This window comes from Dendropsophus ebraccatus, chromosome 11 (assembly GCF_027789765.1).
Source record: "Dendropsophus ebraccatus isolate aDenEbr1 chromosome 11, aDenEbr1.pat, whole genome shotgun sequence".
Lineage (NCBI taxonomy): Eukaryota > Metazoa > Chordata > Amphibia > Anura > Hylidae > Dendropsophus > Dendropsophus ebraccatus.
In genome coordinates, this window is record NC_091464.1 from 97667469 (window position 1) to 97694403 (window position 26935).

The following is a 26935-nucleotide window of genomic DNA, read 5'->3' on the forward strand; positions in this document are numbered from 1 at the left end:
GCGGATTCCTTGGTAGGGTGCCCACTCTTTGTAGCGGCTTCCTCAGTGGGATGCGCACTCTTTGTAGCGGCTTCCTCAGTGGGGTGCGCACTCTTTGTAGCGGCTTCCTCGGTAGGGTGCGCACTCTTTGTAGCGGCTTTTGTCGGGGGGTACGCATTCTTTGTATCGGCTTCCACGGTGGGGTGCGTACTCTTCGTAGCGGCTTCTGCGGTTGGGTGCGCACTCTTTGTAGCGGATTCCTTGGTAGGGTGCCCACTCTTTGTAGCGACTTCCTCGTTAGGGTCCGCACTTTTTTGTGGCTTCCTTGGTAGGGTGCGCACTCTTTGTAGCGGCTTCCTTAGTGGGGTGCACACTCTTTGTAGCGGCTTTCTCAGTCGGGTGCGCACTCTTTGTAGCGGCTTCCTCAGTGGGGTGCGCACTCTTTGTAGCGGCTTCCTCAGTGGGGTGTGCACTCTTTGTAGCGGCTTCCTCAGTGGGGTGCGCACTCTTTGTAGCGGCTTCCTCAGTGGGGTGCGCACTCTTTGTAGCGGCTTCCTCAGTCGGGTGCGCACTCTTTGTAGCGGCTTCCTCGGTAGGGTGCGCACTCTTTGTAGCGGCTTCCTCGGTAAGGTGCGCACTCTTTGTAGCGGCTTCCTCAGTGGGGTGCGCACTCTTTGTAGCAGCTTCCTCAGTGGCGTGCGCACTCTTTGTAGCGGCTTCCTCAGTGGGGTTCACACTCTTTGTAGCAGCTTCCTCAATGGGGTGCGCACTCTTTTTGTAGCGGCTTCCTCAGTGGGGTGGGCACTCTTAGAAGCGGCTTCCTCAGTAGGGTGCGCACTCTTTGTAGCGGCTTCCTCAGTGGGGTGCGCACTATTTGTAGCGGCTTCCTCAGTGGGGTGCGCACTCTTTGTAGCGGCTTCCTCAGTGGGGTGCGCACTCTTTCTAGCGGCTTCCTCAGTAGGGTGTGCACTCTTTGTAGCGGCTTTCTTAGTGGGGTGCACACTCTTTGTAGCGGCTTTCTCAGTCGGGTGCGCACTCTTTGTAGGGGCTTCCTCAGTGGGGTGCGCACTCTTTGTAGCGGCTTCCTCAGTCGGGTGCGCACTCTTTGTAGCGGCTTCCTCAGTGGGGTGCGCACTCTTTGTAGCGGCTTCCTCAGTGGGGTGCGCACTCTTTGTAGCAGCTTCCTCAATGGGGTGCGCACTCTTTTTGTAGCGGCTTCCTCAGTGGGGTGGGCACTCTTAGAAGCGGCTTCCTCAGTAGGGTGCGCACTCTTTGTAGCGGCTTCCTCAGTGGGGTGCGCACTCTTTGTAGCGGCTTCCTCAGTGGGGTGCGCACTCTTTGTAGCAGCTTCCTCAGTGGGGTGCGCACTCTTAGAAGTGGCTTCCTCAGTGGGGTGCGCACTCTTTGTAGCGGCTTCCTCAGTCGGGTGCGCACTCTTTGTAGCGGCTTCCTCAGTCGGGTGCGCACTCTTTGTAGCGGCTTCCTCAGTCGGGTGCGCACTCTTTGTAGCGGCTTCCTCGGTAGGGTACGCACTCTTTGTAGAGACTTCCTCAGTGGGGTGCGCACTCTTTGTAGAGACTTCCTCAGTGGGGTGCGCACTCTTTGTAGCGGCTTCCTCAGTGGGGTGCGCACTCTTTGTAGCGGCTTCCTCAGTGGGGTGCGCACTCTTTGTAGCGGCTTCCTTGGTAGGGTGCGCACTCTTTGTAGCGGCTTCCTCAGTGGGGTGCACACTCTTTGTAGCGGCTTCCTCAGTGGGGTGCGCACTCTTTGTAGCGGCTTCCTCAGTGGGGTGCGCACTCTTTGTAGCGGCTTCCTCAGTGGGGTGGGCACTCTTAGAAGTGGCTTCCTCAGTAGGGTGCGCACTCTTTGTAGCGGCTTCCTCAGTGGGATGCGCACTCTTTGTAGCGGCTTCCTCAGTGGGGTGCGCACTCTTTGTAGCGGCTTCCTCGGTAGGGTGCGCACTCTTTGTAGCGGCTTTTGTCGGGGGGTACGCATTCTTTGTATCGGCTTCCACGGTGGGGTGCGTACTCTTCGTAGCGGCTTCTGCGGTTGGGTGCGCACTCTTTGTAGCAGATTCCTCAGTGGGGTGCGCACTCTTTGTAGCAGCTTCCTCAGTGGGGTGCGCACTCTTTGTAGCGGCTTCCTCAGTGGGGTGCGCACTCTTTGTAGCAGCTTCCTCAGTGGGGTGCGCACTCTTAGAAGTGGCTTCCTCAGTGGGGTGCGCACTCTTTGTAGCGGCTTCCTCAGTCGGGTGCGCACTCTTTGTAGCGGCTTCCTCAGTCGGGTGCGCACTCTTTGTAGCGGCTTCCTCAGTCGGGTGCGCACTCTTTGTAGCGGCTTCCTCGGTAGGGTACGCACTCTTTGTAGAGACTTCCTCAGTGGGGTGCGCACTCTTTGTAGAGACTTCCTCAGTGGGGTGCGCACTCTTTGTAGAGACTTCCTCAGTGGGGTGCGCACTCTTTGTAGAGACTTCCTCAGTGGGGTGCGCACTCTTTGTAGCGGCTTCCTCAGTGGGGTGCGCACTCTTTGTAGCGGCTTCCTCAGTGGGGTGCGCACTCTTTGTAGCGGCTTCCTCGGTAGGGTGCGCACTCTTTGTAGCGGCTTCCTCAGTGGGGTGCACACTCTTTGTAGCGGCTTCCTCAGTGGGGTGCGCACTCTTTGTAGCGGCTTCCTCAGTGGGGTGCGCACTCTTTGTAGCGGCTTCCTCAGTGGGGTGGGCACTCTTAGAAGTGGCTTCCTCAGTAGGGTGCGCACTCTTTGTAGCGGCTTCCTCAGTGGGGTGCGCACTATTTGTAGCGGCTTCCTCAGTGGGGTGCGCACTCTTTGTAGCGGCTTCCTCAGTGGGGTGCGCACTCTTTGTAGCGGCTTCCTCAGTGGGGTGCGCACTCTTTGTAGCGGCTTCCTCAGTCGGGTGCGCACTCTTTGTAGCGGCTTCCTCGGTAGGGTGCGCACTCTTTGTAGAGACTTCCTCAGTGGGGTGCGCACTCTTTGTAGCGGCTTCCTCAGTGGGGTGTGCACTCTTTGTAGCGGCTTCCTCAGTGGGGTGCGCACTCTTTGTAGCGGCTTCCTCAGTGGGGTGTGCACTCTTTGTAGAGACTTCCTCAGTGGGGTGCGCACTCTTTGTAGCGGCTTCCTCAGTGGGGTGCGCACTCTTTGTAGCGGCTTCCTCAGTGGGGTGCGCACTCTTTGTAGCGGCTTCCTTGGTAGGGTGCGCACTCTTTGTAGCGGCTTCCTCAGTGGGGTGCACACTCTTTGTAGCGGCTTCCTCAGTGGGGTGCGCACTCTTTGTAGCGGCTTCCTCAGTGGGGTGCGCACTCTTTGTAGCGGCTTCCTCAGTGGGGTGCGCACTCTTTGTAGCGGCTTCCTCAGTGGGGTGCGCACTCTTTGTAGCGGCTTCCTCAGTGGGGTGCGCACTCTTTGTAGCGGCTTCCTCAGTGGGGTGCGCACTCTTTGTAGAGACTTCCTCAGTAGGGTGCGCACTCTTTGTAGCGGCTTCCTCAGTGGGGTGCGCACTCTTTGTAGCGGCTTCCTTGGTAGGGTGCGCACTCTTTGTAGCGGCTTCCTCAGTGGGGTGCACACTCTTTGTAGCGGCTTCCTCAGTGGGGTGCGCATTCTTTGTAGCGGCTTCCTCAGTAGGGTGCGCACTCTTTGTAGCGGCTTCCTCAGTGGGGTGCGCACTCTTTGTAGCGGCTTCCTTGGTAGGGTGCGCACTCTTTGTAGCGGCTTCCTCAGTGGGGTGCACACTCTTTGTAGCGGCTTCCTCAGTGGGGTGCGCACTCTTTGTAGCGGCTTCCTCAGTGGGGTGCGCACTCTTTGTAGCGGCTTCCTCAGTGGGGTGCGCACTCTTTGTAGCGGCTTCCTCAGTGGGGTGCGCACTCTTTGTAGCGGCTTCCTCAGTCGGGTGCGCACTCTTTGTAGCGGCTTCCTCGGTAGGGTGCGCACTCTTTGTAGCGGCTTCCTCGGTAAGGTGCGCACTCTTTGTAGCGGCTTCCTCAGTGGGGTGCGCACTCTTTGTAGCAGCTTCCTCAGTGGGGTGCGCACTCTTTGTAGCGGCTTCCTCAGTGGGTTGCGCACTCTTTGTAGCGGCTTCCTTGGTAGGGTGCGCACTCTTTGTAGCGGCTTCCTCAGTGGGTTGCGCACTCTTTGTAGCGGCTTCCTCAGTGGGGTTCACACTCTTTGTAGCAGCTTCCTCAATGGGGTGCGCACTCTTTTTGTAGCGGCTTCCTCAGTGGGGTGGGCACTCTTAGAAGCGGCTTCCTCAGTAGGGTGCGCACTCTTTGTAGCGGCTTCCTCAGTGGGGTGCGCACTATTTGTAGCGGCTTCCTCAGTAGGGTGCGCACTCTTTGTAGCGGCTTCCTCAGTGGGGTGCGCACTCTTTGTAGCGGCTTCCTCAGTGGGGTGCGCACTCTTTGTAGCGGCTTCCTCAGTGGGGTGCGCACTCTTTGTAGCGGCTTCCTCAGTCGGGTGCGCACTCTTTGTAGCGGCTTCCTTGGTAGGGTACGCACTCTTTGTAGAGACTTCCTCAGTGGGGTGCGCACTCTTTGTAGAGACTTCCTCAGTGGGGTGCGCACTCTTTGTAGAGACTTCCTCAGTGGGGTGCGCACTCTTTGTAGAGACTTCCTCAGTGGGGTGCGCACTCTTTGTAGAGACTTCCTCAGTGGGGTGCGCACTCTTTGTAGCGGCTTCCTCAGTGGGGTGCGCACTCTTTGTAGCGGCTTCCTCAGTGGGGTGCGCACTCTTTGTAGCGGCTTCCTCAGTGGGGTGCGCACTCTTTGTAGCGGCTTCCTTGGTAGGGTGCGCACTCTTTGTAGCGGCTTCCTCAGTGGGGTGCGCACTCTTTGTAGCGGCTTCCTCAGTGGGGTGCGCACTCTTTGTAGCGGCTTCCTCAGTGGGGTGCGCACTCTTTGTAGCGGCTTCCTCAGTGGGGTGTGCACTCTTTGTAGCGGCTTCCTCGGTAGGGTGCGCACTCTTTGTAGCGGCTTCCTCAGTGGGGTGCGCACTCTTTGTAGCGGCTTCCTCAGTGGGGTGTGCACTCTTTGTAGCGGCTTCCTCGGTAGGGTGCGCACTCTTTGTAGCGGCTTCCTCAGTGGGGTGCGCACTCTTTGTAGCGGCTTCCTCAGTGGGGTGCGCACTCTTTGTAGCGGCTTCCTCAGTGGGGTGCGCACTCTTTGTAGCGGCTTCCTTGGTAGGGTGCGCACTCTTTGTAGCGGCTTCCTCAGTGGGGTGCGCACTCTTTGTAGCGGCTTCCTCGGTGGGGTGCGCACTCTTTGTAGCGGCTTCCTCAGTGGGGTGCGCACTCTTTGTAGCGGCTTCCTCAGTGGGGTGCGCACTCTTTGTAGCGGCTTCCTCAGTAGGGTGCGCACTCTTTGTAGCGGCTTCCTCAGTGGGGTGCGCACATTTGTAGCGGCTTCCTCAGTGGGGTGCGCACTCTTTGTAGCGGCTTCCTCGGTAAGGTGCGCACTCTTTGTAGCGGCTTCCTCAGTGGGGTGCGCACTCTTTGTAGCGGCTTCCTCAGTGGGGTGCGCACTCTTTGTAGCGGCTTCCTCAGTGGGGTGCGCACTCTTTGTAGCGGCTTCCTCAGTAGGCTACGCACTCTTTGTAGCACGTGTGCAGTGAGCCTCGGGGGAAGGTCGGCTGATCGCTGTGCCTTCCTCTGCTGTCACTGACAATAGACATCTCAGACCGCCAGCCGCCTCCGATGCTTTAACCCCTCGATGACCGGATGCAGTAGATCCGTTATAAGCAGAGCCTGGGCCGCTCTTCCCCACACTGTATCTACTGAAGGTGAAGGCTGTCGGGAATGATGGGAGTTGTAGTTTTGTTGGGAGTTACTGGTCTTCCCCTGGCGGGCTCCGCGGGGGTCACAGAGAGAGGCTTCTCCTCTGTAATCCTCTTCTGATCCTGACGTGGATATGACCCAGGAGACCCCCAGACATAGAGTGAGTCACTGCCACCCCCTGTGGAGCGCTATAATCACTGTGTCAGTGCACAAATGAACAACTGTACGTAATAACCTGATAATGCCTTAAAGGGGGATCCCACAGCGAGAGGGGGGCTGTGTGTGTCCGTCTCCTCTGTGTGCCCCCCACCATTCCCCTGATTCATCTCTAATTGTTACATACCTCCAGCTTTGAAGGGGTTAATGCTTTCCGTTTCTTCACCTTAACTCTCGTCCATCGCAGCCTGGGCCGCCCGGGTGTAGACTGCCACTGCCAGCATGAGAGCGCCGCCGCCGTCCTGCACCTCCAGTTCCTCATCAATGAGGTAAGTGTCCAGGTTACCCTCACAGGGGCTGATGCCAATGTCTCCCCCCATAATCACCGGACATACCCCGATCCACGTCACCGGCCGCTGGGGTGCACAGCGCACATCACATGGCAAGTCCAAGACAGATGAGGAGTGATGGGCACTAAGTCTCTCCATATAGGCCAGAGAGTTGCCTCGTCTATTGCAGGACCCTATTAGACCCTCGTCATAGGCCTTCCAGTGATCAGTGGATATATAGATGGTCCTCACACAGTGATCAGTGGTTGTATAGATGGTCCTCACACAGTGATCACTGGATGTATAGATGGTCCTCACACAGTGATCAGTGGATATATAGATGGTCCTCACACAGTGATCAGTGGTTGTATAGATGGTCCTCACACAGTGATCAGTGGATGTATAGATGGTCCTCACACCGTGATCACTGGATGTATAGATGGTCCTCACACAGTGATCACTGGATGTATAGATGGTCCTCACACAGTAATCAGTGGATGTATAGATGGTCCTCACACAGTGATCAGTGGATGTATAGATGGTCCTCACACAGTGATCAGTGGATGTATATATGGTCCTCATACAGTGATCAGTGGATGTATAGATGGTCCTCACACAGTGATCACTGGATGTATAGATGGTCCTCACACAGTGATCACTGGATGTATAGATATCCCTCACACAGTGATCAGTGGATGTATAGATGGTCCTCACACAGTGATCAGTGGATGTATAGATGGTCCTCACACAGTGATCAGTGGATGTATAGATGGTCCTCACACAGTGATCAGTGGTTGTATAGATGGTCCTCACACAGTGATCAGTGGATGTATAGATATCCCTCACACAGTGATCAGTGGATGTATAGATAACCCTCACACAGTGATCACTGGATGTATAGATGGTCCTCACACAGTGATCACTGGATGTATAGATGGTCCTCACACAGTGATCACTGGATGTATAGATAACCCTCACACAGTGATCACTGGATGTATAGATGGTCCTCACACAGTGATCACTGGATGTATAGATGGTCCTCACATAGTGATCAGTGGTTGTATAGATGGTCCTCACACAGTGATCACTGGATGTATAGATGGTCCTCACACAGTGATCACTGGATGTATAGATAACCCTCACACAGTGATCACTGGATGTATAGATGGTCCTCACACAGTGATCAGTGGTTGTATAGATGGTCCTCACACAGTGATCACTGGATGTATAGATGGTCCTCACACAGTGATCACTGGATGTATAGATAACCCTCACACAGTGATCAGTGGATGTATAGATGGTCCTCACACAGTGATCAGTGGATGTATAGATAACCCTCACACAGTGATCAGTGGATGTATAGATGGTCCTCACACAGTGATATAGATGGTCCTCACACAGTGATCAGTGGATGTATAGATGGTCCTCACACAGTGATCACTGGATGTATAGATGGTCCTCACACAGTGATCAGTGGATGTATAGATGGTCCTCACACAGTGATCAGTGGTTGTATAGATGGTCCTCACACAGTGATCACTGGATGTATAGATGGTCCTCACACAGTGATCAGTGGTTGTATAGATGGTCCTCACACAGTGATCACTGGATGTATAGATGGTCCTTACACAGTGATCAGTGGATGTATAGATATCCCTCACACAGTGATCAGTGGTTGTATAGATGGTCCTCACACAGTGATCAGTGGATGTATAGATGGTCCTCACACAGTGATCAGTGGATGTATAGATGGTCCTCACACAGTGATCAGTGGATGTATAGATGGTCCTCACACAGTGATCAGTGGATGTATAGATGGTCCTCACACAGTGATCAGTGGATGTATAGATGGTCCTCACACAGTGATCAGTGGATGTATAGATATCCCTCACACAGTGATCAGTGGATGTATAGATAACCCTCACACAGTGATCAGTGGATGTATAGATGGTCCTCACACAGTGATCAGTGGATTATAGATGGTCCTCACACAGTGATCAGGTGGATGTATAGATGGTCCTCACACAGTGATCACGTGGATGTATAGATGGTCCTCACACAGTGATCAGTGGATGTATAGATGGTCCTCACACAGTGATCAGTGGATGTATAGATGGTCCTCACACAGTGATCACTGGATGTATAGATGGTCCTCACACAGTGATCAGTGGATGTATAGATGAGTCCTCACACAGTGACTAGTGGAGTATAGATGTACCTCACACAGTGATCACTGGATGTATAGAGGGTCCTCACACAGTGATCATGTGATGTATAGATGGTCCTCACACAGTGATCAGTGGATGTATAGATGGTCCTCACACAGTGATCAGTGGATGTATAGATGATCCTCACACAGTGATCACTGGATGTATAGATGGTCCTCACACAGTGATCAGTGGATGTATAGATGGTCCTCACACAGTGATCAGTGGATGTATAGATGGTCCTCACACAGTGATCACTGGATGTATAGATGGTCCTCACACAGTGATCACTGGATGTATAGATGGTCCTCACACAGTGATCAGTGGATGTATAGATGGTCCTCACACAGTGATCAGTGGATGTATAGATGGTCCTCACACAGTGATCACTGGATGTATAGATGGTCCTCACACAGTGATCAGTGGTTGTATAGATGGTCCTCACACAGTGATCAGTGGATGTATAGATGGTCCTCACACAGTGATCAGTGGATGTATAGATGGTCCTCACACAGTGATCAGTGGATGTATAGATGGTCCACACACAGTGATCAGTGGATGTATAGATAACCCTCACACAGTGATCAGTGGATGTATAGATGGTCCTCACACAGTGATCACTGGATGTATAGATGGTCCTCACACAGTGATCACTGGATGTATAGATGATCCTCACACAGTGATCAGTGGATGTATAGATGGTCCTCACACAGTGATCAGTGGATGTATAGATAACCCTCACACAGTGATCAGTGGATGTATAGATGGTCCTCACACAGTGATCAGTGGATGTATAGATGGTCCTCACACAGTGATCAGTGGATGTATAGATGGTCCTCACACAGTGATCAGTGTTGTATAGATGGTCCTCACACAGTGATCACTGGATGTATAGATGGTCCTCACACAGTGATCAGTGGATGTATAGATGGTCCTCACACAGTGATCAGTGGATGTATAGATGGTCCTCACACAGTGATCAGTGGATGTATAGATGGTCCTCACACAGTGATCAGTGGATGTATAGATGGTCCTCACACAGTGATCAGTGGATGTATAGATGGTCCTCACACAGTGATCAGTGGGTGTATAGATGGTCCTCACACAGTGATCAGTGGATGTATAGATGGCCCTCACACAGTGATCAGTGGATGTATATATGGTCCCTCCCACAGTGATCAGTGGATGTATAGATGGTCCTCACACAGTGATCAGTGGATGTATAGATGGTCCTCACACAGTGATCAGTGGATGTATAGATGGTCCTCACACAGTGATCAGTGGATGTATAGATGTCCTCACACAGTGATCAGTGGATGTATAGATGGTCCTCACACCAGTGATCAGTGGATGTATAGAATGGTCCGCACACAGTGAGCAGTGGATGTATAGATGGTCCTCACACAGTGATCAATGAATGTATAGATGGTCCTCACACAGTGATCAGTGGATGTATAGATGGTCCTCACACAGTGATCAGTGGATGTATAGATGGTCCTCAACACAGTGATCAGTGGATGGTATAGATGGTCCTCACACAGTGATCAGTGGATGTATAGATGGTCCTCACACAGTGATCAGTGGATGTATAGATGGTCCTCACACAGTGATCACGTGGATGTATAGATGGTCCTCACACAGTGATCACTGGATGTATAGATGGTCCTCACACAGTGATCAGTGGATGTATAGATGGTCCTCACACAGTGATCAGTGGATGTATAGATGGTCCTCACACAGTGATCAGTGGATGTATAGATGGTCCTCACACAGTGATCAGTGGATGTATAGATGGTCCTCACACAGTGATCAGTGGATGTATAGATGGTCCTCACACAGTGATCAGTGGATGTATAGATGGTCCTCACACAGTGATCAGTGGATGTATAGATGGTCCCTCACACAGTGATCAGTGGATGTATAGATGGTCCTTACACAGTGATCAGTGGATGTATAGATGTCCTCACACAGTGATCACTGGGTGTATAGATGGTCCTCACACAGTGATCAGTGGATGTATAGATGGTCCTCACACAGTGATCACTGGATGTATAGATGGTCCTCACACAGTGATCAGTGGATGTATAGATGGTCCTCACACAGTGATCAGTGGATGTATAGATGGTCCTCACACAGTGATCAGTGGATGTATAGATGGTCCTCACACAGTGATCACTTGGATGTATAGATGGTCCTCACACAGTGATCACTGGATGTATAGATGGTCCTCACACAGTGATCAGTGGATGTATAGATGGTCCTCACACAGTGATCAGTGGATGTATAGATGGTCCTCACACAGTGATCAGTGGATGTATAGATGGTCCTCACACAGTGATCAGTGGATGTATAGATGGTCCTCACACAGTGATCAGTGGATGTATAGATGGTCCTCACACAGTGATCAGTGGATGTATAGATGGTCCTCACACAGTGATCAGTGGATGTATAGATGGTCCTCACACAGTGATCAGTGGATGTATAGATGGTCCCTCACACAGTGATCAGTGGATGTATAGATGGTCCTCACACAGTGATCAGTGATGTAGATGCCCAGTGATAGTGGATGTATAGATGGTCCTCACACAGTGATCACTGGATGTATAGATGGTCCTCACACAGTGATCAGTGGATGTATAGATGGTCCTTCACACAGTGATCAGTGGATGTATAGATGGTCCTCACACAGTGATCAAGTGGATTGTATAGATGGTCCTCACACAGTGATCACTGGATGTATAGATGGTTCCTCACACAGTGATCAGTGGATGTATAGATGGTCCTCACACAGTGATCAGTGGATGTATAGATGGTCCTCACACAGTGATCAGTGGATGTATAGATGGTCCTCACAACAGTGATCAGCTGGATGTATAGATGGTCCTCACACAGTGATCAGTGGATGTAGAGATGGTCCTCACACAGTGATCAGTGGATGTATAGATGGTCCTCACACAGTGATCAGTGGATGTATAGATGGTCCTCACACAGTGATCAGTGGATGTATAGATGGTCCTCACACAGTGATCAGTGGATGTATAGATGGTCCTCACACAGTGATCAGTGGATGTATAGATGATCCTCACACAGTGATCAGTGGATGTATAGATGTCCTCACACAGTGATCAGTGGATGTATAGATGGTCCTCACACAGTGATCAGTGGATGTATAGATGGTCCTCACACAGTGATCAGTGGATGTATAGATGGTCCTCACACAGTGATCAGTGGATGTATAGATGGTCCTCACACAGTGATCAGTGGATGTATAGATATCCCTCACACAGTGATCAGTGGATGTATAGATGGTCCTCACACAGTGATCAGTGGATGTATAGATGGTCCTCACACAGTGATCAGTGGATGTATAGATGGTCCTCACACAGTGATCAGTGGATGTATAGATGTCCTCACACAGTGATCAGTGGATGTATAGATGGTCCTCACACAGTGATCAGTGGATGTATAGATGGTCCTCACACAGTGATCAGTGGATGTATAGATGGTCCCCACACAGTGATCAGTGTTGTATAGATGGTCCTCACACAGTGATCAGTGGATGTATAGATGGTCCTCACACAGTGATCACTGGATGTATAGATGATCCTCACACAGTGATCAGTGGATGTATAGATGGTCCCTCACACAGTGATCAGTGGATGTATAGATGGTCCTCACACAGTGATCAGTGGATGTATAGATGGTCCTCACACAGTGATCAGTGGATGTATAGATGGTCCTCACACAGTGATCAGTGGATGTATAGATGGTCCTCACACAGTGATCAGTGGATGTATAGATGGTCCTCACACAGTGATCAGTGGATGTATAGATGGTCCTCACACAGTGATCAGTGGATGTATAGATGGTCCTCACACAGTGATCAGTGGATGTATAGATGGTCCTCACACAGTGATCAGTGGATGTATAGATGGTCCTCACACAGTGATCAGTGGATGTATAGATGGTCCTCACACAGTGATCAGTGGATGTATAGATGGTCCTCACACAGTGATCAGTGGATGTATAGATGGTCCTCACACAGTGATCAGTGGATGTATAGATGGTCCTCACACAGTAATCAGTGGATGTATAGATGGTCCTCACACAGTGATCAGTGGATGTATAGATGGTCCTCACACAGTGATCAGTGGATGTATAGATGGTCCTCACACAGTGATCAGTGGATGTATAGATGGTCCTCACACAGTGATCACTGGATGTATAGATAACCCTCACACAGTGATCAGTGGATGTATAGATGGTCCTCACACAGTGATCAGTGGATGTATAGATGGTCCTCACACAGTGATCAGTGGATGTATAGATGGTCCTCACACAGTGATCAGTGGATTGTATAGATGGTCCTCACACAGTGATCAGTGGATGTATAGATGGTCCCTCACACAGTGATCAGTGGATGTATAGATAGGTCCCTCACACAGTGATCAGTGGATGTATAGATGGTCCTCACACAGTGATCAGTGGATGTATAGATGGTCCTCACACAGTGATCAGTGGAATGTATAGATGGTCCCTCACACAGTGATCACGTGGATGTATAGATGGTCCTTACACAGTGATCAGTGGAATTGTATAGATGGTCCTTACACAGTGATCAATGGATGTATAGATGGTCCTCACACAGTGATCAGTGGATGTATAGATGGTACCTCACACAGTGATCACTGGATGTATAGATGGTCCTCACACAGTGATCAGTGGATGTATAGATGGTCCCTCACACAGTGATCAGTGGATGTATAGATGGTCCTCACACAGTGATCAGTGGATGTATAGATGGGTCCTCACACAGTGATCAGTGGATGTATAGATGGTCCTCACACAGTGATCAGTGGATGTATAGATGGTCCTCACACAGTGATCAGCTGGATGTATAGATGGTCCCTCACACAGTGATCAGTGGATGTATAGATGGTCCTCACACAGTGATCAGTGGATGTATAGATGGTCCTCACACAGTGATCAGTGGATGTATAGATGGTCCTCACACAGTGATCAGTGGATGTATAGATGGTCCTCACACAGTGATCAGTGGATGTATAGATGGTCCTCACACAGTGATCAGTGGATGTATAGATGGTCCTCACACAGTGATCAGTGGATGTATAGATGGTCCTCACACAGTGATCAGTGGATGTATAGATGGTCCTCACACAGTGATCAGTGGATGTATAGATGGTCCTCACACAGTGATCAGTGGATGTATAGATGGTCCTCACACAGTGATCAGTGGATGTATAGATGGTCCTCACACAGTGATCAGTGGATGTATAGATAGTCCTCACACAGTGATCAGTGGATGTATAGATGGTCCTCACACAGTGATCACTGGATGTATAGATGGTCCTCACACAGTGATCAGTGGATGGTCCTCACACAGTGATCAGTGGATGTATAGATGGTCCTCACACAGTGATCACTGGATGTATAGATGGTCCTCACACAGTGATCAGTGGATGTATAGATGGTCCTCACACAGTGATCACTGGATGTATAGATGGTCCTCACACAGTGATCAGTGGATGTATAGATGGTCCTCACACAGTGATCAGTGGATGTATAGATGGTCCTCACACAGTGATCAGTGGATGTATAGATGGTCCTCACACAGTGATCAGTGGATGTATAGATGGTCCTCACACAGTGATCAGTGGTTGTATAGATGGTCCTCACACAGTGATCAGTGGATGTATAGATGGTCCTCACACAGTGATCAGTGGATGTATAGATGGTCCTCACACAGTGATCAGTGGATGTATAGATGGTCCTCACACAGTGATCACTGGATGTATAGATGGTCCTCACACAGTGATCAGTGGATGTATAGATAACCCTCACACAGTGATCACTGGATGTATAGATGGTCCTCACACAGTGATCAGTGGATGTATAGATGGTCCTCACACAGTGATCACTGGATGTATAGATGGTCCTCACACAGTGATCAGTGGATGTATAGATGGTCCTCACACAGTGATCAGTGGATGTATAGATGGTCCTCACACAGTGATCAGTGGATGTATAGATGGTCCTCACACAGTGATCACTGGATGTATAGATGGTCCTCACACAGTGATCAGTGGATGTATAGATGGTCCTCACACAGTGATCAGTGGATGTATAGATGGTCCTCACACAGTGATCAGTGGATGTATAGATGGTCCTCACACAGTGATCAGTGGATGTATAGATGGTCCTCACACAGTGATCAGTGGATGTATAGATGGTACCTCACACAGTGATCAGTGGATGTATAGATGGTCCTCACACAGTGATCAGTGATGTATAGATGGTCCTCACACAGTGATCAGTGGATGTATAGATGGTCCTCACACAGTGATCAGTGGATGTATAGATGGTCCTCACACAGTGATCAGTGGATGTATAGATGGTCCTCACACAGTGATCACTGATGTATAGATGGTCCTCACACAGTGATCAGTGGATGTATAGATGGTCCTCACACAGTGATCAAGTGGATGTATAGATGGTCCTCACACAGTGATCACTGGATGTATAGATGGTCCTCACACAGTGATCACTGGATGTATAGATGGTCCTCACACAGTGATCACTGGATGTATAGATGGTCCTTACACAGTGATCAGTGGATGTATAGATGGTCCTTACACAGTGATCAATGGATGTATAGATGGTCCTCACACAGTGATCACTGGATGTATAGATGGTCCTCACACAGTGATCAGTGGATGTATAGATGGTCCTCACACAGTGATCAGTGGATGTATAGATGGTCCTCACACAGTGATCAGTGGATGTATAGATGGTCCTCACACAGTGATCAGTGGATGTATAGATGGTCCTCACACAGTGATCAGTGGATGTATAGATGGTCCTCACACAGTGATCACTGGATGTATAGATGGTCCTCACACAGTGATCAGTGGATGTATAGATGGTCCTCACACAGTGATCAGTGGATGTATAGATGGTCCTCACACAGTGATCAGTGGATGTATAGATGGTCCTCACACAGTGATCAGTGGATGTATAGATGGTCCTCACACAGTGATCAGTGGGATGTATAGATGGTCCCTCACACAGTGATCAGTGGATGTATAGATGGTCCTCACACAGTGATCAGTGGATGTATAGATGGTCCTCACACAGTGATCAGTGGATGTATAGATGGTCCTCACACAGTGATCACGTGGATGTATAGATGGTCCTCACACAGTGATCAGTGGATGTATAGATGGGTCCTCCACACAGTGATCAGTGGATGTATAGATGGTCCTCACACAGTGATCACTGGATGTATAGATGGTCCTCACACAGTGATCAGTGGATGTATAGATGGTCCTCACACAGTGATCAGTGGATGTATAGATGGTCCTCACACAGTGATCAGTGGATGTATATGATGGTCCCTCACACAGTGATCAGTGGATGTATAGATGGTCCTCACACAGTGATCAGTGGATGTATAGATGGTAACCTCACACAGTGATCAGTGGATGTATACCTGGTCCTTCACACAGTGATCAGTGGATGTATAGATGGTCCTCACACAGTGATCATGGATGTATAGATGGTCCTCACACAGTGATCAGTGGATTGTATAGATGGTCCTCACACAGTGATCAGTGGATGTATAGATGGTCCTCACACAGTGATATCAGTGGATGTATAGATGTCCTTCACACAGTGATCAGTGGAGGTATAGGAGGTCATCACACAGATAATTGCGATGTATAGATGGTCCCTCCCACGAGTGATCACTTGGAATGTATAGATATCCCTACACACAGTGAGTCAGTGGATTGTTTTATAGATGGTCTCCTCAACACATGATCAGTGGAATAGTATAGATGGTCCTCAACCCAGTCGATTCAGTGGAATTGTATCAGATATCCCTCACACAGTGATCAGTGGATGTATAGATTGCGTCCTCACACAGTGAATCCGTGGTAGTATAAGATGAGTCCTCAACACAGTGATCATGAATTGTTTATAGATGGTCCTCACACAGATGATCACGTGGAATGTCTAGCTAACCCTTCACACAGTGATCAGTGGATGTATAGATGGTCCTCACACAGTTGATCAATGGATGTATAGATGGTCCTCACACAGTGATCACTGGATGTAATAGATGGTCCTCACACAGTGATCACTGTGGATGTAATGATAACAGTCTCACACAGTGTATCAGTGGATGTATAGATTGGTACCCCTCACACAGTGATCAGTGGCTGTATAGATGGTCCTCACCACGGTGATCACTGGATGTATAGATGGTCCTCACACCGTGATTCACTGGATGTATAGATGTCCTCACACAGTGATCAGTGGATGTATAGATGGTCCTCACAACAGTGATCAGCTGGATGTATAGATGGTCCTCACACAGTGATCAATGGATGTATAGATGTCCTCACACAGTGATCACTGGATGTATAGATGTCCCTCACACAGTGATCAGTGGATGTATAGATGGTCCTTACACAGTGATCAGCTGGATGTATAGATGGTCCTAACACAGTGATCATGGATGTATAGAATGGTCCTCACACAGTGATCACTGGATGTATAGATGGTCCTCACACAGTGATCAGTGTTGTATAGATGGTCCTCACACAGTGATCAGTGGATATATAGATGGTCCTCACACCGTGATCAGTGGATGGATAAATGGTCCTCACACAGTGATCAGTGGATGTATAGATGATCCTCACACAGTGATCAGTGGATGTATAGATGGTCCTCACACAGTGATCAGTGGATGTATAGATGGTCCACACACAGTGATCAGCTGGATGTATAGATAGGTCCCTCACACAGTGATTCAGTGATGTATAGATGGTCCTCACACAGTGATCAGTGGATGTATAGATGGTCCTCACACAGTGATCAGTGGATGTATAGATGGTCCTCCACACAGTGATCACTGGATGTATAGATGGTCCTCACACAGTGATCAGTGGATGTATAGATGGTCCTCACACAGTGATCAGTGGATGTATAGATGGTCCTCACACAGTGATCAGTGGATGTATAGATGGTCCCTCACACAGTGATCAATGGATGTATAGATGGTCCTCACACAGTGATCAGTGGATGTATAGATGGTCCTCACACCTAGTGACTCACTGGATGTATAGATGGTCCTCACACAGTGATCACTGGATGTATAGATGGCCCTCACACAGTGATCAGTGGATGTATAGATGGTCCTCACACAGTGATCAGTGGATGTATAGATGGTCCTCACACAGTGATTAGTGGATGTATAGATGGTCCTCACACAGTGATCAATGGATGTATAGATGGTCCTCACACAGTGATCAGTGGATGTATAGATGGTCCTCACACAGTGATCAGTGGATGTATAGATGGTCCCTCACACAGTGATCACTGGATGTATAGATGGTCCTCACACAGTGATCAGTGGAATGTATAGATGGTCCTCACACAGTGATCACTGGATGTATAGATGGTCCTCACACAGTGATCAGTGGATGTATAGATGGTCCTCACACAGTGATCAGTGGATGTATAGATGGTCCCTCACACAGTGATCACGTGGATGTATAGATATCCCTCACACAGTGATCAGTGGATGTATAGATGGTCCTCACACAGTGATCAGTGGATGTATAGATGGTCCTCACACAGTGATCAGTGGATGTATAGATGGTCCTCACACAGTGATCATGGATGTATAGATGGTCCTCACACAGTGATCAGTGGATGTATAGATGGTCCTCACACAGTGATCACTGGATGTATAGATGGTCCTCACACAGTGATCAGTGGATGTATAGATGGTCCTCACACAGTGATCAATGGATGTATAGATGGTCCCTCACACAGTGATCAGTGGATGTATAGATGGTCCTCACACAGTGATCACTGGATGTATAGATGGTCCTCACACAGTGATCAGTGGATGTATAGATGGTCCTCACACAGTGATCAGTGGATGTATAAGATGGTCCTCACACAGTGATCAGTGGATGTATAGATGGTCCTCACACAGTGATCAGTGGATGTATAGATGGTCCTCACACAGTGATCAGTGGATGTATAGATGGTCCTCACACAGTGATCAGTGGATGTATAGATGGTCCTCACACAGTGATCAGTGGATGTATAGATGGTCCTCACACAGTGATCAGTGGATGTATAGATGGTACCCTCACACAGTGATCAGTGGATGTATAGATGGTCCTCACACAGTGATCAGTGGATGTATAGATGGTCCTCACACAGTGATCAGTGGATGTATAGATGAATCCCTCACACAGTGATCAGTGGATGTATAGATGGTCCTCACACAGTGATCAGTGGATGTATAGATGGTCCTCACACAGTGATCAGTGGATGTATAGATGGTCCTCACACAGTGATCAGTGGATGTATAGATGGTCCTCACACAGTGATCAGTGGATGTATAGATGGTCCTCACACAGTGATCAGTGGATGTATAGATGTACCTCACACAGTGATCAGTGGATGTATAGATGGTCCCTCACACAGTGATCAGTGGATGTATAGATGGTCCTCACACAGTGATCAGTGGATGTATAGATGGTCCCTCACACAGTGATCAGTGGATGTATAGATGGTCCTCACACAGTGATCAGTGGATGTATAGATGGTCCTCACACAGTGATCAGTGGATGTATAGATGGTCCTCACACAGTGATCAGTGGATGTATAGATGGTCCTCACACAGTGATCAGTGGATGTATAGATGGTCCTCACACAGTGATCAGTGGATGTATAGATGGTCCTCACACAGTGATCAGTGGATGTATAGATGGTCCTCACACAGTGATCAGTGGATGTATAGATGGTCCTCACACAGTGATCAGTGGATGTATAGATGGTCCTCACACAGTGATCAGTGGATGTATAGATGGTCCTCACACAGTGATCAGTGGATGTATAGATGGTCCTCACACAGTGATCAGTGGATGTATAGATGGTCCTCACACAGTGATCACTGGATGTATAGATGGTCCCTCACACAGTGATCAGTGGATGTATAGATGGTCCTCACACAGTGATCAGTGGATGTATAGATGGTCCTCACACAGTGATCAGTGGATGTATAGATAACCCTCACACAGTGATCAGTGGATGTATAGATGGTCCTCACACAGTGATCAGTGGATGTATAGATGGTCCTCACACAGTGATCAGTGGATGTATAGATGGTCCTCACACAGTGATCAGTGGATGTATAGATGGTCCTCACACAGTGATCAGTGGATGTATAGATGGTCCTCACACAGTGATCAGTGGATGTATAGATGGTCCTCACACAGTGATCAGTGGATGTATAGATGGTCCTCACACAGTGATCACTGGATGTATAGATGGTCCTCACACAGTGATCAGTGGATGTATAGATGGTCCTCACACAGTGATCAGTGGATGTATAGATGGTCCTCACACAGTGATCAGTGGATGTATAGATGGTCCTCACACAGTGATCAGTGGATGTATAGATGGTCCTCACACAGTGATCAGTGGATGTATAGATGGTCCTCACACAGTGATCAGTGAATGTATAGATAACCCTCACACAGTAATCAGTGGATGTATAGATGGTCCTCACACAGTGATCACTGGATGTATAGATGGTCCTCACACAGTGATCAGTGGTTGTATAGATGGTCCTCACACAGTGATCAGTGGATGTATAGATGGTCCTCACACAGTGATCAGTGGATGTATAGATATCCCTCACACAGTGATCACTGGATGTATAGATGGTCCTCACACAGTGATCAGTGGATGTATAGATGGTCCTCACACAGTGATCACTGGATGTATAGATGGTCCTCACACAGTGATCAGTGGATGTATAGATGGTCCTCACACAGTGATCATTGGATGTATAGATGGTCCTCACACAGTGATCAATGAATGTATAGATGGTCCTCACACAGTGATCACTGGATGTATAGATGGTCCTTACACAGTGATCAGTGGATGTATAGATGGTCCTTACACAGTGATCAATGGATGTATAGATGGTCCTCACACAGTGATCACTGGATGTATAGATGGTCCTCACACAGTGATCACTGGGTGTATAGATGGTCCTCACACAGTGATCAGTGGATGTATAGATAACCCTCACACAGTGATCAGTGGATGTATAGATGGTCCTCACACAGTGATCAGTGGATGTATAGATGGTCCTCACACAGTGATCAGTGGATGTATAGATGGTCCTCACACAGTGATCAGTGGTTGTATAGATGGTCCTCACACAGTGATCATTGGATGTATAGATGGTCCTCACACAGTGATCATTGGATGTATAGATGGTCCTCACACAGTGATCATTGGATGTATAGATGGTCCTCACACAGTGATCAGTGGATGTATAGATAACCCTCACACAGTGATCAGTGGATGTATAGATATCCCTCACACAGTGATCAGTGGATGTATAGATGGTCCTCACACAGTGATCACTGGATGTATAGATGGTCCTCACACAGTGATCACTGGATGTATAGATGGTCCTCACACAGTGATCAGTGGATGTATAGATGGTCCTCACACAGTGATCACTGGATGTATAGATGGTCCTCACACAGTGATCAGTGGTTGTATAGATGGTCCTCACACAGTGATCAGTGGATGTATAGATATCCCTCACACAGTGATCAGTGGATGTATAGATGGTCCTCACACAGTGATCAGTGGATGTATAGATGGTCCTCACACAGTGATCAGTGGATGTATAGATGGTCCTCACACAGTGATCAGTGGATGTATAGATGGTCCTCACACAGTGATCAGTGGATGTATAGATGGTCCTCACACAGTGATCAGTGGATGTATAGATGGTCCACACACAGTGATCAGTGGATGTATAGATGGTCCTCACACCTTGATCACTGGATGTATAGATGGTCCTCACACAGTGATCAGTGGATGTATAGATATCCCTCACACAGTGATCACTGGATGTATAGATATCCCTCACACAGTGATCACTGGATGTATAGATGGTCCTCACACAGTGATCAGTGGATGTATAGATGGTCCTCACACAGTGATCAGTGGATGTATAGATGGTCCTCACACAGTGATCAGTGGATGTATAGATGGTCCTCACACAGTGATCAGTGGATGTATAGATGGTCCTCACACAGTGATCACTGGATGTATAGATGGTCCTCACACAGTGATCAGTGGATGTATAGATGGTCCTCACACAGTGATCACTGGATGTATAGATGGTCCTCACACAGTGATCATTGGATGTATAGATGGTCCTCACACAGTGGTCAGTGGATGTATAGATGGCCCTCACACAGTGATCAGTGGATGTATAGATAACCCTCACACAGTGATCAGTGGATGTATAGATGGTCCTCACACAGTGATCACTGGATGTCTAGATGGTCCTTACACAGTGATCACTGGATGTATAGATGGTCCTTACACAGTGATCAGTGGATGTATAGATGGTCCTCACACAGTGATCACTGGATGTATAGATGGTCCTCACACAGTGATCAGTGGATGTATAGATGGTCCTCACACAGTGATCAGTGGTTGTATAGATGGTCCTCACACAGTGATCAGTGGATGTATAGATGGTCCTCACACAGTGATCAGTGGATGTATAGATGGTCCTCACACAGTGATCACTGGATGTATAGATGGTCCTCATACAGTGATCAGTGGATGTATAGATAACCCTCACACAGTGATCACTGGATGTATAGATGGTCCTCACACAGTGATCACTGGATGTATAGATGGTCCTCATACAGTGATCAGTGGATGTATAGATAACCCTCACACAGTGATCACTGGATGTTTAGATGGTCCTCACACAGTGATCAGTGGATGTATAGATAACCCTCACACAGTGATCAGTGGATGTATAGATGGTCCTCACACAGTGATCAGTGGATGTATAGATGGTCCTCACACAGTGATCAGTGGATGTATAGATGGTCCTCACACAGTGATCAGTGGATGTATAGATGGTCCTCACACAGTGATCAGTGGATGTATAGATGGTCCTCACACAGTGATCAGTGGTTGTATAGATGGTCCTCACACAGTGATCATTGGATGTATAGATGGTCCTCACACAGTGATCACTGGATGTATAGATGGTCCTCACACAGTGATCAGTGGATGTATAGATGGTCCTCACACAGTGATCAGTGGATGTATAGATGGTCCTCACACAGTGATCAGTGGATGTATAGATGGTCCTCACACAGTGATCAGTGGATGTATAGATAACCCTCACACAGTGATCAGTGGATTGTATAGATGGTCCCTCACACAGTGATCAATGGATGTATAGATGGTCCTCACACAGTGATCAGGGGATGTATAGATGGTCCTCACACAGTGATCAGTGGATGTATAGATATCCCTCAACACAGTGATCAGTGGATGTATAGATGGTACCTCACACAGTGATCAGCTGGATGTATTAGAGGTCCTCACACAGTGATCACTGGATGTATAGATGTCCTCACATCAGTGATCACTGGATGTATAGATGGTCCTCACACAGTGATCAGTGGATGTATAGATGGTCCTCACACAGTGATCAGTGGATGTATAGATGGTCCTCACACAGTGATCAGTGGATGTATAGATGGTCCTCACACAGTGATCAGTGGATGTATTAGATGGTCCTCACACAGTGATCAGTGGATGTATAGATGGTCCTCACACAGTGATCAGTGGTTTACGGTATAGATGGATCCTCACACAGTGATCAGTGGTTGTATAGATGGTCCTCACACAGTGATCAGTGGATGGTATAGATGGTCCTCACACAGTGATCAGTGGATGTATAGATGGTCCTCACACAGTGATCAGTGGATGTATAGATGGTCCTCACACAGTGATCAGTGGATGTATAGATGCGTCCTCACACAGTGATCAGTGGATGTATAGATGGTCCTCACACAGTGATCATGGATGTATAGATGGTCCTCACACAGTGATCAGTGGATGTATAGATGAGTCCCTACACAGTGATCAGTGGATGTATAGATGGTCCTCACACAGTGATCACTGGATGTATAGATGGTCCTCACACAGTGATCCACTGGGATGTATAGAGGTCCTCACACAGTGATCACGTGGATGTATAGATATCCCCTCACACAGTGATCAGTGATGTATAGATGGTCCCTCACACAGTGATCAGTGGATGTATAGATGGTCCTCACACAGTGATCAGTGGATGTATAGATGGTCCTCACACAGTGATCAATGAATGTATAGATGGTCCTCACACAGTGATCACTGGATGTATAGATGGTCCTTACACAGTGATCAGTGGATGTATAGATGCGTCCCTCACACAGTGATCAGCTGGATGTATAGATGGTCCTCACACAGTGATCAGCTGGATTGTATAGATGGTCCTCTCACACAGTGGATCAGCTGATGTATAGATGATCCCTTCACACATGTGATCACTTGGATGTATAGACTGGTTCCTCACACAGTGAGTCAGTGGATGTATAGATGGTCCCCTCACACAGTGCATCAGTGGATGTATCGAACCCACACAGTTGATAGTGAGATGTGGTCCTCACACAGTGAGTCACTGGATGTCTAGATGGGTCCTCACCCAGCTGATCACTGGATGTATAGATGGTCCTTACACAGTGATCAGTGGATGTATAGATGGTCCTCACACAGTGATCACTGGATGTATAGATGGTCCTCACACAGTGATCACTGGATGTATAGATGGTCCTCACACAGTGATCAGTGGTTGTATAGATGGTCCTCACACAGTGATCAGTGGATGTATAGATGGTCCTCACACAGTGATCAGTGGATGTATAGATGGTCCTCACACAGTGATCAGTGGATGTATAGATGGTCCTCACACAGTGATCAGTGGATGTATAGATAACCCTCACACAGTGATCACTGGATGTATAGATGGTCCTCACACAGTGATCACTGGATGTATAGATGGTCCTCACACAGTGATCAGTGGATGTATAGATAACCCTCACACAGTGATCACTGGATGTATAGATGGTCCTCACACAGTGATCAGTGGATGTATAGATAACCCTCACACAGTGATCAGTGGATGTATAGATGGTCCTCACACAGTGATCAGTGGATGTATAGATGGGTCCTCACACAGTGATCAGTGGATGTATAGATGGTCCTCACACAGTGATCAGTGGATGTATAGATGGTCCTCACACAGTGATCAGTGGGATGTATAGATGGTCCTCACACAGTGATCAGTGGTTGTATAGATGGTCCTCACACAGCAGTGATCAGTGAATGTATAGATGGTCCTCACACAGTGATCACTTGGATGTATAGATAACCCTCACACAGTGATCACGTGGATGTATAGATGGTCCTCACACAGTGATCACTGGATGTTATAGATGGTCCTCACACAGTGATCACTGGATGTATAGATGGTCCTCACACACGTGATCAGTGGATGTATAGATGGTCCTCACACAGTGATCAGTGGTATGTATAGATAACCTCACACAGTGATCACTGGATGTAATAGAGGGTCCTCACACAGTGATCACTGGATGTATAGATGGTCCTCACACAGTGATCACTGGATGTATAGATATCCCTCACACAGTGATCACTGGATGTATAGATGGTCCTCACACAGTGATCAGTGGATGTATAGATGGTCCTCACACAGTGATCACTGGATGTATAGATATCCCTCACACAGTGATCACTGGATGTATAGATGGTCCTCACACAGTGATCAGTGGATGTATAGATAACCCTCACACAGTGATCAGTGGATGTATAGATGGTCCTCACACAGTGATCAGTGGATGTATAGATGGTCCCCAGCAGCCTCTCATAGTAATAAGAGATTAGTTTGTAGGATCCTTTGAGATCAGGTGCCAGGGTGGCAGCAGCTGGTGTCGGGGGTATGCGCCATCTCCAGCTAGAGGCATACATTTTGAGCTGTCACTGACATCTGGCACATAGATTCTTCTCCGCATCTGTCAGACATGGTTCCGGGGACACGGTTCAGTCAGTGCCCGGAGCTGCCCATCATGTTCTCCCCCCATCATGGTGTGCACCAGTTTGCAGGGCACAGACAGCTCACTCTTCATCTGTAGATATGGACTCCCTATCCTTGTGCTAGGCTGGTCACGTGTCTCCTTGTCTCTGCAGGGTGCCTTGGTCACTGCATGTGCCGACGAGACGCTTCACTTCTGGAGCCTGCGGCAGAAGCGTCCAGCTGTTCTCCATTCCCTCAGATTCAACAAGGAACGGTAAGAGGAACAACGCTGATAGCGGAGGAGGGGGAGGAGGGACCCGCGGCTGCAGGGTCACTTACTGTGTCCTGTGGGGAAGAGTAACTTAAGGTCACAACAACTCTGACAACCAAGATGGGGACTTCTGCGACTTCTCTCTGTAGGACACCTTAGCAATCACCTATAACGCTGTGCGGCTGCAGGTAATGTCTGGGTGTAGTGTGGACACTCCTCCTCCTTACTGCCGCCGCCGCCAGTGTCATACACAATGACTAGAGACTTCCCAGATTGCTGAATTTATGCCTCAGGCAGATATGTAATGGGCACAGGTGTGATCTGATTACTGTTGGGTGGGGGCCTTCTTGGTGAGAGATCAGTGACCACTGGACATGGAGGGCAGCTCGCACAGCCTGGAGATGGGGAGGAGAACATACATGGAGGGCAGCTCACACAGGCTAGAGATCAGGAGGAGAGCATACATGGAGGACAGCTCACACAGACTAGATATGGGGAGGAGAGCATACATGGAGGGCAGCTCACACAGGCTAGATATGGGGAGGAGAGCATACATGGAGGACAGCTCACACAGACTAGATATGGGGAGGAGAACATACATGGAGGGCAGCTCACACAGCCTGGAGATGGGGAGGAGAGCATACATGGAGGGCAGCTCACACAGGCTAGAGATCAGGAGGAGAGCATACATGGAGGACAGCTCACACAGGCTAGAGATCAGGAGGAGAGCATACATGGAGTGCAGCTCACACAGACTAGATATGGGGAGGAGAGCATACATGGAGGACAGCTCACACAGACTAGATATGGGGAGGAGAGCATACATGGAGGGCAGCTCACACAGGCTGGAGGTGGGGAGGAGAGCATACATGGAGGGCAGCTCACACAGGCTAGATATGGGGAGGAGAGCATACATGGAGGGCAGCTCGCACAGCCTGGAGATGGGGAGGAGAACATACATGGAGGGCAGCTCACACAGGCTAGAGATCAGGAGGAGAGCATACATGGAGGGCAGCTCACACAGCCTGGAGATGGGGAGGAGAACATACATGGAGGGCAGCTCACACAGGCTAGAGATCAGGAGGAGAGCATACATGGAGGACAGCTCACACAGACTAGATATGGGGAGGAGAGCATACATGGAGTGCAGCTCACACAGGCTGGAGATCGGGAGAAGAATGTACATGGAGG

The 26935-nt window shown here is 48.7% G+C and overlaps 1 protein-coding gene across 3 annotated transcripts in view; it reads left to right on the plus strand.

Annotated features, from left to right (window-relative positions):
• Window positions 1-26935, plus strand: part of STXBP5L (syntaxin binding protein 5L) — a 244647-nt gene that overhangs the window by 76555 nt on the left and 141157 nt on the right. For all 3 annotated transcript variants that reach the window (XM_069944600.1, XM_069944597.1, XM_069944598.1), the window contains exons 3-4: window positions 6162-6243; window positions 25647-25747. In XM_069944600.1, coding sequence (XP_069800701.1) covers window positions 6162-6243; window positions 25647-25747 — 183 coding nt within the window. The remainder of the gene's footprint in view (window positions 1-6161; window positions 6244-25646; window positions 25748-26935) is intronic.